Below are 13,663 nucleotides of genomic sequence, written 5' to 3' on the forward strand. Positions count from 1 at the left end.
GAGATGACACAGGTGTTGGAATTATCAAATAAAGCAGCTATACAGCCAGGAATTAAGAGCAGTCTTCCAATGAATGGAAAGATAGAAAGTCTCAGCAAAGAAATGGAATAAAACCTAACAGGAATTTTAGGACTGAAAAAGGCAATACTGAGATTGAAAAAGGTGAATCTTTTCCTTTATGTGAATTGCAGCTAGAAGACAAAAGATTTTCTGTTTTTGAAGAAATGGAAACATAATTCATCATACAGGCCACATTTGGGCTACATGAGAACATGCATTCAACTCCACCCCAAAACTACAAACCCCAAGTGCAAGCTTTTACTCCTCAAGGCACAATACCTTCCTGCTTCCCAGAGATCACTTCTGCCTGAGACTGAGAAAAGAGGAAGTCAAACTCCAGAGGTAAATCTTTCACTAGATCAGCCAAGATAGCCAACTGCTTCCTGCAAGAAAGAACAAAAAACCTAAGAGTTAATGGTTAAACTCTCTTCTCACAAACAACCTCAACTTGACCTTCTACTTAGCCTTGTTAGACCTCACTGTTCACCTACCCAAGACACTTGATCCCTGCTTCTGTTTGGTACCCCCTTCAAGATTTCAAAGGTTTAAAACTACTCAAAAGTATAGCCTCCTCAGGGCAGGAATAAAGACGTAGACATAGAGAATGGACTTGTAGACACAGGGCGGCGGGGGTGGTGGGGGGGAAGCTGGGGCAAAGTGAGAGTAGCATCGACATATATACACTACCTAATGTAAAATAGTTAGCTAGTGGGAAGCAGCAGCATAGCACAGGGAGATCAGCTCGTGCTTTGCGATGACCTAGAGGGGTGGGATAGGGAGGGTGGGAGGGAGGCTCAACAGGGAGGGTATATGGGGATATATGTATGCATATGGCTGATTCACTTTGTTGTATAACAGAAACTAACACAGTATTGTGAAGCAATTATACTCCAATAAAGATCTATTAAAAAAAAAAAGTATAGCCTCCTTCTTAAAAGGCAATATGGTAACAGTAATACTTATCCTTTATACAATGTTACAATTCAAATAGTATTAAAAGATGAGACTATGGTTCTATGCCTCTCACAGGCTAAGTATGGATAAGCTGCAGGAAACTGAAACACAGTTTCATAATCTATAAAACAGATGTAATTACGTTATTCCTAACCACTATGAGAGGAGGCTGTTAAATTGAGGAACACAATCTCATCCTTAGCTCTTACACAATACAGAAAAAGTGTCTCACATCACCACATAAGAAGCACTGTTTGGCCCACAAATTTTTACATGATCCTTTACATTAACAATGAACTTTTAAATCTCCTTTTCCATATTTCAAGGGTTGATTTTTTTTTCTTTATAAAAATCTTATCATTTGGAAAACCCAGATCAGGATCAAAATCCAAAGGTCATAATTTGGGGATGACGCTTGAAGCTTAGTATCTACAGGGCTGTTTTGTCCTCTAAAGTTTTATGTTATTAGTATTATCAGATAAAGACAAGCAAAGAAACAAAGCTAGAGGTAATCATATAAATCTAGAGACAATGCTGGTTAAAAATAAGAGTAATTATCTTGGATTTTTAAGATTACTCATTACAAAAATATTCTGCTGGCTATACTGGTTGTCAGCATGACTTGGTGAAGAATGTTATTAGCACTTGAAAGTGAAAATTACATTTAAAGTAATAATCTTCCAATATATAATGTCATTGTTATACACAAGAAATTTTTATGATAAAAATTTCATATGGGGAACTAGAGGTGTTATTTTGCCCTCCTTATTGGATATGGTTCTAAACTACCCAAAGAAGAGGGCTTGCTGGTTTTGGTGATGACATGGAAGAATGGGTACCAACACACATTGCTGTTTGGAATATAAATTACTGGTACAACCTTTCTAAAGGGCAATCTGGGACTATGTATCAAAATTTTTAATGTGCTTAACCTTTGACCCAGCAACTACATTTTAAGACATTTATTGCAATGAAATCATCAGATAAGAATACAAAGAGAAAAAATACTACAGCATTATTTATAACAATGAAAAACTGGAAATAACCTAAATGCACATACATCAGTAGTGACTGGCTAAATAATTTATGGTATAGTCATGCAATGTAATAGTACACAGATGTTAAAAGAAATGAGGTCAATTTATATCTACATGTATTGACATGAAAAGATGTCCAATATATTTTGAGTTCCAACAGGTTACAAAACAGTACATATAATATGATCCCAATTTATGTTAATAAACAAAACACTCTTCATGTATTACACAGGATAGGACAGAACTTTCATTTTCTAAAATTCAATATTGTTTCTTTATTAAAAAAAAACATTTTATGGCAAAACATTGACAACTGTTGAAGCTGGGTGGCAAGTAAATGGGGATTCATTACATCATTCTCTCTACTTCTATATACATTTGAAATTTCCCATAATAAAGTTTTTTTTCTTAAATTATCACTTTGTAATTATTTAAAGGTATTTCCATTACAAACTAAAAAGGCAGTGGAACAAATTCTGTTAGTCTAGGCCTTCGGCAAAAAAATAAAACCTAGTGCTAATAAATCCAAAATACAGTCTAGGGGATTCAAACCCATTTTGAATATTGTTCACAAATGCTAATAAATTAACAAAGCATTAATTATACAAAACAGGTTCTTGCAGTGATTGTTACACTTACGTCAACAACTACAGCTACCTTAGAGGTAGCAATGATTTCATAAGCCCAGGGTAGATCCAGGCGTTATTAAAAGAGGTGATCAAAAAACAAGTTAAAGGCAAGTTCTTTAAAAATTCTTAAGATAAAATAAATATTAATATTCAGAGCTTCCATGAGGACAGGGGACATCTTAGACAAATGGGGGGGGGTGGAGCTACATAGTTGGTTTTGTTTCAATAGAAACTTCTTGGACAAACAGAGGAAAGGCTGGGCAGTGCCAGGAGATGAGGCAATCCTCTCCTTTGCTCCAGACGCACAAAATGGGGCCATTTCATCACCCTGCTGGTTGGCTCTGCCTTTTTGACCTCCGAGTCAGCTTTTTCTCTGACCCTCCGCCCTCCTTCCTTGTTTGTGAGCCCTCAGTCCACAGCCCTGTGATGTGACACCACCTGTGTCATCCACACTCTTCCCAGGGTTTCTAAAATTCCGAATGATGTATTACTTACGTCAAAAACAAAAATTCTAAATTGCACATGGAGTATGATTACAATTTTGTAGAAGTTACACGTAGATATAGAGAGAAAGCAATAGGACAAAATGAAACAGTTTTGATAGGATAGTAGAATTATAACTTCTTTGTTTTGATTTTAAGATTTCCTTTAATGATGTAAGGTTCTAGCAATAACATTTTAAACTTTAGTTTTAAAAATAAGTAAAAACAAACCAAAAAAAAAAAAATTTAAAGACCAAGATGTATGGGAAAACAAGGAGCTAGAAGGCCTTTCAGATTGACAAATGGCTACATAAAATAATCTGCTTCTCAACAGTAAACCAGTAACTCTGTGTCTGAGCAGAAGGAAAGTAGTCAACTGGAAGAAGTGTTGACACACATGTCTGGCACAAGCAGAATGGAGCCCTACACACATGGCAGAGGTTTTCATTGCTGTTGGCCAAGTATATGAAATGAAACTTTGTGGAAAAGGGAACTGCTATTTATCAAGGAAAAACATTTAAGCTAATACAAAATACCCGATGACTATGAGACTGTGAACATTCCAGAAGGATGGGTGCTCAAGTTAAGGGAGCTCATTCCTACCTCAAGACCATAATAAGTGTGGAGGGGTCAGGGAGGTGTCAAAGGGGAGAAATCACAAACAAGGAGGGGTCTGACCTAAGCATAGCTGCTGCCTCTTCGTCTTCCTCCTCTTTCAGTGAAGGAAGAAGGATCAGGTGGCAAGAAGCCAGGCTGAACTGCCAAGGTCAAGTGGAAAAGGCTTAACCAGCAGGGGCTGAAAAAAGTGGTCTAAAGCAATGGCGACTAAGCTTTGCAAGTAGCACCAACTATCACCAGGGAGCCAGGCAAAGTTATAGAGAAAACCCCATTCTTACCAGAGCCCTCCTACTAGCCCCCAGGTACCCAGTCCCTCAGGTGACCCTCCTACTACCCTTCTGAAATTATGCTCCCCCTCTAGGTGCCTCATGATCCAAATTTATTACATCACCATTGCTCCCAACCCTCAATCAAAACTAAGAATCATTACAGCCATCTCAAATAGATATTGATCCCAAAGAAGCAAATGACATGGAGGTGTGATCAACTGATTGTGAAATAACGGGGTGTAGGAGTGGCTCTGCTCTACTTTGAGCAAGAAGTCTTTTAGTGCCACCTGTCAACTCTGTGTGCTATACCCACATCCTGCCTTCAGACCAGGGAACCACAGAGAATAATGTATGAAACTGCACTTTCAACTCTTGTGCCACCCACTCTCCTGCATCTCACCTCTCAGAGAGAAGCCTCATGCCTGCTGTGCATAGGATGTAAAGGGGGGTCTCCTTGTGCTTCCTCACAGGCACATGAGCAGCAGCAAAGCTCAGCAGAGGACGAAGGTAATCGCTGGCATGTTCTGGAGTGTCTGCCATTGCAGAGATTCCTTAAGTAAGATAAGATACTTTCTTTAAAGAGCAGATCACATAGACTCAGAAGACTGATACCCCGTAAGGTTCTGTTTAAGGTCCTAAACATTTATTTCATAAGAGTAGGGCAGCAATGAATCCCTTCCATTATCCAGAACCTCCAGAAGAAAAGGGTAGCTTTCTTTCTCCCTCTTCTCTTCTGTCCTCTCATTTCTGTAGCAGATAAAAGAGACTGACAATGAAATATATTCCATTTAGTACCTGGCTTGATTTTTTTAACCACTGGTTGGCTGTTACGGTCTCTCATCTGTTTGATGTCCAGCAAGTCATGAGGATTCCCATTATGTCTTGGCCAGAAATAAACAAAAATCCGAGAGCCACTGCTGCCACAGTCCACAACAAGTCCATAATTTAGATTTGGGTCTTCAGTGTCAGTAGCTTCAAGATCTCCTACTCGAGCCAAATACCTAAGCCGGGCAAAAAGAGAAACTAGTGTTAGGCAAATAGCACCACCACTTAATTCATCTGTTCGTGAGTCTTCATTAAGTGCCTACATGTGCCAGGCACATGGGACTACACATCCTAACAAAGGAATGAAACAATATTGACCATTATTTACTGATGTATATGAGGCAACAGCTGGTTTATACTGAAATTAGGTAACCAAAAGACTCCTCTAAGTTTAGGGGCAGTTCTGAAACTGGCGAGGGTAGCAAATCTTTTACTAAGCATTAAAGGGCTTCTAGGCCTGAGTAAATACTGAGCCACTAAATTTGAGGGGGGTTTGCTACACACACTAGATAACTAAAGCAATTCTAATAATTTCTTTTCTATTTATCTATCCTTTCTGTATATAAACATGAAGAATATGGCGGAATGATATCTGGCTGACAGCAGGAAGACGGAACAAGTAAAGATGTTACCACCAAAACCCCAAGGTTTGAGTCTCAGCTCTAGCACTTTCTATGTTTCGTGAGCCTCAGGAAATTACTTCTCTCGAGCTGTTCCCTCATCTGTGAAATGAGGGTAGTTAGGAGTCTCTACCCTCAGAGAGACAATGCATGTTGAGCAGCTAGCACAGCGCTGTGCTGCTACCTCTGCTCTTATTGTCACATGATAACTATTGGGAGAACAAATAGCAGAAGACTCTCTGGAGAAAAGGGCTGAAATATCCAGAAAGAAAAGAAGGCTAAAAGCTGGTAAAACCCTTCTTCTGAGTGATGAGGCTTTAATAAATATTAAAGTTTCCTCAGAGTGTAAGGGTCTGAAGAGTACAAATGTCACTGATGACTCCTCTTCAAAGGCTTCACCTGAACAGCAGCCCAGTGAGAATGAGAATGGCTTTTAGCTTATTTCTCAAAAAAGGAGAGCTCTTTCTTGGTGCTAATATATAATGCATGGTAGGCAGACTAAAATTTTGCCTTCTAGATTCTTTTAAATTTGAATAAATACTACCAGAGGTTGAGCTAATAATTGAATGAATATTCTGAAAGTAATGTTGTGAATTTTTTCAAATAATACACCTAAACTCCCTTCTCCCCTATCATCCAACAGTGTCTTTAGAGCTAACCCCCAGATCCCCAAGACCCTTACACAGAACCCTTTAGAACTAGTTTTTGTGAAGCCTGAAACTAATATAATGGGGGAGGAAGGTTCTTTTAAACAGAATATTCAACATTACAAATACAAAAGGGGCCCATGCAAGTGAGGGGCCTTGAATTGCAGGTAACATTCCCTTCACAGTAAATCCAGAAAAGTAAGCCATGTGTCATACCTCTCAGAACAATCTAGCCTGTGTTTGCTGGTAATTTCACATTGCTACACAGACTACAAAGTTCCTCATTTTGGACAGAAAAGCAAACTTGATGAAAAGAAGACTGTGTAGAAACAGTTCTGAAATCAAAAAAGTAGAGCTGAGTACCTTTCCTATTCTGTAACACAAAATGCATTTTTTTAAAAAGAGGAGAACATATATTTGAGCTTCAATACAATGCTGTAAATTATTGCATAGGATAGGGTCAGGTAGAACCTTTTTCTGGATCTGATATGAGAGTGAGTTGCGGGAAGTGAAGCAGATGGTAAAAGTCTGTTACACACTAGAAAGTTTACAGTCCTAAAGATTCCATTCCACCACAGACTTTCCCATTCTAATCAAATGATTGGGCTGAAACGGGCTCACAATCCACCAATCAACTCATAACAGCTCACTTCTATCACAGGAAAGCTGGGCAGACATCTGTGCACCACAGATAGGAAAGAAATAGGCAAGATAATCCATCTCGAGCCCAAAGTGACTTTTCATTTCTCATCAGCAATCTTTCTACTTCACAGATCTTTATCTGCTTTCCTTCTCTGAAAACCACCCCTTCTACTTCTCTTTGACAAGATTCTGGATCCTGTCCCCTCCTGCTTAATGAATAACTTTTTCCAGTACATTGGTTCTCAAAATTTTGGGGCTCAGGACCCCTTTATAGTCTTAAAAAAATTACTGGACCCCAAAGAGCTTTTGTGGTACATCTATCTATATTTACCATGTTAGAAATAAAACAGAACATTTAAAAATATTTATTTAGACACAATAGCAAACTCATTACATATTAACATATTTTATGAAAAACAACTATTTTCTAAAACAAAAAAGTTAGAAGAGTGGTATTGTTTTAGAGTTCTGCAAATCTCTTTAGTGTCTCGATTAATAGAAGAAAACTAGATTCTCATATTTGCTTCTGTACTCAATCTGTTACGATAAGTTGTTCTGATTGAAGCATATGAAGAAAAATCAAGCTTCACCCAGATATGTTGTTGGAAAAGGGAAGAGTACTTTTTAGATCATTGGTACTACACTGAAACTCAACAAGTGGAGTTTCTTAAAGGTTGGTTGCAATGTGGAATCTAAACTCTAAGAACTTTTCATACTGTTACATTAAAATGCACTGGTCTATCTTTCACTTTAATTTGCTTTTACCCATGCGTAATGTTGTCACATCATATACTGGAAAATACTGGTTCGCTGAGCTATGCAAATCTTAACGTTGACACATTTCATTCTACCAAAAAAACCACACACATTCATTAATATCACTACCAATTTTATCAAAAAAGTCTTTTAAGTATTGGGAAGCTATCAAACTCACAGTGGCAGATACAAATTTCCCCAACTTCTAATTTTCACTTAAAAGCTCAAATTTTATCACTGGCAATAAATACTGACAGTTATTTTCCTTAAAGTGACAGGTTTTTACTTCATTCATTTTCAAGAAAATGTCTATGAAATACCCACATCTGAAATCTACAGTTTTTCTGACAGTTATTCTTTCAAGTGAAAAACAGTATTCCATGACTGTGTTCAGCTCACAACTCAAACAATTGCCTAAGTGCTTTTCCTTGAGACAACCTGAGTATGCAACAGAAGTGCTTAATTCCTATTTCCCATTTTGTCACACAGAATATTAAAAAGATATTCTTAAGTGGAATTAGACTTTTCTTCCCACTGCAATTGTGTGACAATGAAGACTACCATAACTACTAGTATAACTTGGTGCTCTATCTTGATTTGTGCTAAGGCACCAGCAGTTTTACCCACCATTGCTTTTGCGTCATCAGTGTAAATGTCAACTCAGTGAAAAAGGCAAATAATATCACCATAGCCAAAAGGTAGAAGCAACTCAGATGTCCATGACAGATGAATGGATAAACAAAATGTGGTATATACATACAATGGAATATGATTCAGCCTTTAAAAAAAGAAGGAAATCCTGCCATACGCTACAACATGGGTGAACCTTGAGGACATTATGCTAAGTGAAATAAGCCAGTCACAAAAGACAAACACTAGATAATTCCACTTATATGAAGTATGTAAAGTAAGCAAATTCATAGAAACAGAAAATGGGATAGTGGTTACCAGGGGCTGGGGATAGGGAAAAATTAGGGGGTGTTGTCTAATGGGTATAGAGTTTCAGATTTGCAAGATGAAAAAGTTCTGGAGATTGGCTGCATAGCCATGTGAATATACTTAACAGTACTGAACTATACACTTAAAAATGGTTAAGATGGGTAAATTGTGTTATGTGTTTTTACACACAATTTTTTAAAAGGGCAAACAACATCTTAGTATTATTATCAAAATAGTTTTGGCCTCACAGACTCCCTGAAAGGGTCTCAGAGACTCCCAAGCGTCAGTAAGCACTTTGAGAACCACTACTCTAATGCGACCTTTTTTCTTTCTAACATCCGTTTGCTTCTCTACCTATTCCTCCCCTTTTCCCTTCTTTGATATGGCTTCCCAGTTCTCTAGAAGCCTCCCCTCTCCACTTCTAATTCTAATTCTCTTGCCATTTCCACCACATCTGCAATGACTCCCTCCACTGAAGTCTTGAACGCCTCAAAGTCATCCATGAGGGCTGGAATCAACTTCTTCCAAACTTCTGGGTTTTTAAAAAAATTTTTTAATTGAGGAGTGGTTGATTTACAATGTTGTGTTAGTTTCTGATGTACAGCAAAGTGATTTGGTTATACATATACATATTTTCATATTCTTTTCCATTGTGATTTATAACAGGATATTGAATACAGAAAAAAAAAAAAAAGAAGCCTCCCCTCAACAAGCTGATTCTTGTAATGATCTAAAAAAGGCCTCCTCCTTCTGTTCTAACATGTGGAGTGTCATTATTCTCTTTAAGCAGTTTGCTTACATTTCAGTATGAGCCCTAAGACTTCTTTCATATTTGTTTGCTTCACCTCTCCATTTACTCTCTCAGCTTCTCAAGAGTAATTACCTTAACTGCATACCTCAATACAGTCACAATGTTCCTCACATTTCTCTGATACGTATCAATCAATACTGATTGGCTTGGGCCTAGAGCTCACCATATGAAGCTGCTTGTTTGTTAACTAACATAATAATTCATCTATGTCTTTGTACAGCTATATTCAAAATCAGTTGGTCTCCTTAGAAAATTTCAATGGCTTTCCAAAGCATCCTGTCATCCTCTTTGGTTCCTGTCAAGATAAGCAACTTTACAGCTCTAATTTGGGTACAACTCCACTTTGCTTTCTCTCCTCTTAGAAGTCGCCATGTGTGCATTGGCAGAAAAAAGTCAGCTGACACTAGAATACAAGGGAGAAAGATAGGACCAGATGACATTTATGTTACATTTCCCACTTGAATCCTTGATCAGTTGCTTCAGGCCACAGAAAGTTCTGGAATTCTGACCTCTTATGACCTAATCAGGCTTCTTACACTTTTCAAGCACCTGAAGGTCTTCCTCTGTCTAGGCTCCTAACACGGATGGATCACTGGTCCTTTCTTGGATATTTTCATTTCTGATTTGCAGTCCTAGCCTTCGCCATCATGGTTAATTACTTGCATTGCTGGATCCTTCTGCTTTGCTGATACTGCAGTAAGTCAACCCCTAAAGAAGACCTAAAGCCCAAGAGAAAAGTTCCAAAAGCTTTGGATCCCTCACATCCACCATCCCAGGAGAGATCTGATTCACCATCACATGCACTTACCCCCGCCTCACACACATATATCCTCTCTATTTGAGAAACATGATTTCCCTCTGGTCACTGCTGAGTCAATGAAAAGAAAGATACCCACATATACATCACCCAAGGTAGAATTGGAAGACATTGCTTTTCGTTGCCATTATCCTCAAGACATTAACAGCATTAGAGCAATAACTAACCAAACCATTACCTAGCTTACAAAATCAACGCTAATTATACCACTTCCAGAGTTCAAAAAGAACTCAGTAATATGCCAAAAGTCCATTAAAGTGATCCCCCATCAGCATGGAGCTACCACCTCTTTGATGAATGTCATCGTATCCCAACTCTGTTCAAGGCTCGAAACCAAATATAATGACATTATAGCCAAAGCAGCTGTGCATGACTGACGATAGCAATGCATACCCAGAAAAGCATCTTGTAAGGTTACTACTTATCTCCTAACAAGATTAATCAGAGCAGTCACGAACATTTATAATTTAAAGCTCTGCTTATAAACATTATAAACACCATTAAGGACAAGTAAATGAATAAATGAATAAATGCAAATAAATGCCTTCAATTTCACCAGCAAAATCTCTGAATTTTTCCACTGTACATAAGAACCCTTAACTTCATCTGTATATCTGTTTATCATTTTTATTCTAACCATAAGTAATGGCTCTTTTTCACTTGCTTTAAACAGAATTAAAACTCCTAAGGAAGGTCAGTATTGAGCCGACTGCTGACACAGTAGCTCTCATTCACAGTTATTCCCAGATGGCAAAGGAACATGAAGGCACCACCTTTCAATAGCTACATTCTTCAGGACAGTAAGTCAACCAGATAAAAATTTCCCCACTAATAAAGACAGTAGTGGGGCTACCAAAAAGTGAACAATATTAAACATTAAGGTGAAAAAGAAATGTACTGAATATACAGAACATTTAAGTAAGAACGCTTCACTGTTTGTCTTGCACAATATGTATGAATACATGCTAAAAGTACCCCTTATACTAAAAATTATTAATAAATTTTAACAATTTACCCAGTATCCAGGACTAGCACTTTCCGGCAGAACTTTCTGATATGATGGAAATATTCCCTTTCTGCACTGTCTGATAGGATAGCTACTAGCCACATGTGGCCAATGAACACTCGAAATGTGACTAGTACAAATAAGGAATTGAATTTTTATTTTATTTAATTTTAATTAATTTATATTTAAATAGCCTCTGTGGGTAGTGGCTACCCTATTGGATACCACAGTGTAGACAGTGTTTGTTGAGTAAGTGAATAGATGAATGAATAAATGGGTTTAAAATATGAACTAAGTAGGATGAAGTTGTTGGAGCACATCTTATATGCCACATGCTAGATAAGTAGCTGATTAAAACACATCTAACAAAAATTATTCTTAAAAATAGCTTTGCTGTGCGTGGTCGGGGGAAGGCAAGAAGTATATGGGAAACCTCTCTGTACTTCTGCTCAATTTAGCTGTGAATCTAAAACTGCTCTAAAACATAAAGTTTGTTTTAGAAACATAAATAAAAAAAAAAATTCTGGATTCTATCCTTACTGACACCCATCAATCTGTAAATTTACCTTTTCCTAAATTCTAGTTCTGACACAAACCTTCTGCTCTCTCCTTCCAGAAGCAATGTGGGTATATGTTTGTAAAACAACAGCTCTTCAGCTTTGAAACTACTGAGGGAAAACCCCCATGCAGGCTTCTAAAATCCTGGGCCATATCACCTCAAAGGTGATATGCTATATATACACTAATATGTATAAAATAGATAACTAATAAGAACCTGCTGTATAAAAAATAAATAAAATTTAAAAATTAAAAAGAAAAAAGAAGTGATATGCTAGGTTCCACCAATGGCTGAAAAAAATCAAATTAAAACATTTTTTTCAATAAAAATATTGATATAATTTCATCATGTGAATTAAGAACAATTTAAGTTGGAAAAAATATGACTATATTCAATGTATGTAATGTAAAAATCACAACCACAAGCACTTGTCCTAATTTTTTATAAGCTGTTGAACTTGAGTGTTGGGTGTTTTCATCAATTCCTAATTATTTGTTTAATCATTTTATCATCAGCTAGTGCTTACCAGTGCCTAAGTAGGTAACAGCTGCCACAAAAAAGAAATTCTGGAAGGAAAAAGTTTAAATGGAGATAATGCTTCCCCTTATCTTCATTGCATATTTGCAGGGCACAAAACAGAATTAGAGAACAGAAAAATCAAGATTATTCCAAATAATACTAATAAGACTAATATCTGTGATGTACCAGGCAGTCCTAGGTGTTTTTCTTTTTTACTCCAAATGACAAGACAAGGCAGGCATTTTACCTCCACTTTATACTTAAAGAAATGAGATCCCAGAATACAGCACCTGTCTGAGATAACCCAACTAGAGAATGACGGGCTGATTAGCTCTAAAATCAATCCTCTTTCCCCTATACCACAATACCTCGTTCCCAAATAAATATAACTAAACTGTAGAGCAATGGTTCCCAACTTAGGCTGCATATTAGAATCACCTTGAGAAAAAGTCCAGTTATTTGCATTTTTTAAAGGTCCCCAAGTGATTCGGATACATAAAGTTGAAAACCACTGACTTAAGGTCATCGTTAACACAAATAATTAGACTGTATAATAAAATAGTTTTAACAAAATGTGTAGAACTGTTTAGCACTATAGAAACGGTCTGTAGAAATTCTGAGTTATTGAGTCTACTTTTTTTTTTTTGGCTGTGTTGGGTCATCGTTGCTGAGCGTGGGCTTTCCCTAGTTGCAGCGAGCAGGGGCTACTCTTCATTGAGGTGCACAGGCTTCTCATTGCGGTGGCTTGTCTTGTTGTGGAGCACTGGCTCTAGATGCGTGGGCTTCAGTAGTTGTGGCACGCCGGCTCAGTAGTTGTGGCTTGCGGGTTCTAGAGCGCAGGCTCAGTAGTTGTGGCACATGGGCTTAGTTGCTCCGCGGCATGTGGGATCTTCCTGGACCAGGGCTCGAACCCAGGTCCCCTGCATTGACAGGCGGATTCTTAACCACTGCGCCACCAGGGAAGCCCCTGAGTCTACTTTTAATAAATTTCCTCTCTCCTGCCTCACTGTCAAGATGTCAGTAAGTTATTAATTACTGTCATCAATGTGCCCGCATCTAATGACCATCACACCCTTCCCACTACCACCATTCTAACTTGTTATTATTTGCTGTGTCCTGAGGCAAGAGAGAACTAAGCTAATTACAACAGTATGCACATGTACACAGTACTATATTTAAAATGGATAACCAACAAGGACCTACTATATAGCACAAGAAACTCTGCTCAATATTATGTAACAACCTAAATGGGGCAAGAATTTGAACAAGAATAGATATATGTATATGTATAACTGAATTGCTCTGCTGTACGCCTGAAACTAACACAACATTGTTAAAAAACTACACTCCAATATAAAATAAAAAGTTAAAAAAACAAAAACAAAAAAAAACAGTATGTAAAACAAAAGTAAACAGCCTCTATGTGAGAGCCTTTCTTATCAGTATAGTACATAAGCTCTTAGTACATGAACT

At 37.6% G+C, this 13,663-nt stretch overlaps 1 protein-coding gene across 10 annotated transcripts in view; it reads right to left on the bottom strand.

The window, feature by feature from the left end:
• The window catches only part of ENTPD7 (ectonucleoside triphosphate diphosphohydrolase 7), a 79,802-nt gene that overhangs the window by 39,671 nt on the left and 26,468 nt on the right, over nucleotides 1–13,663 (bottom strand). For all 10 annotated transcript variants that reach the window (XR_451445.2, XM_057531379.1, XM_057531382.1 and 7 more), the window contains 3 exons: nucleotides 4,845–5,050; nucleotides 4,450–4,600; nucleotides 340–443 (listed from right to left, as the gene is read on the bottom strand). Coding sequence is in view for 9 of the 10 variants with exons in the window: in XM_057531379.1 (XP_057387362.1) it covers nucleotides 340–443; nucleotides 4,450–4,600; nucleotides 4,845–5,050 (461 nt within the window). In the remaining variant the exon portion in view is untranslated. The remainder of the gene's footprint in view (nucleotides 1–339; nucleotides 444–4,449; nucleotides 4,601–4,844; nucleotides 5,051–13,663) is intronic.

This window comes from Balaenoptera acutorostrata, chromosome 16 (assembly GCF_949987535.1).
Source record: "Balaenoptera acutorostrata chromosome 16, mBalAcu1.1, whole genome shotgun sequence".
In the NCBI taxonomy this organism is placed as follows: Eukaryota; Metazoa; Chordata; class Mammalia; order Artiodactyla; family Balaenopteridae; genus Balaenoptera; species Balaenoptera acutorostrata.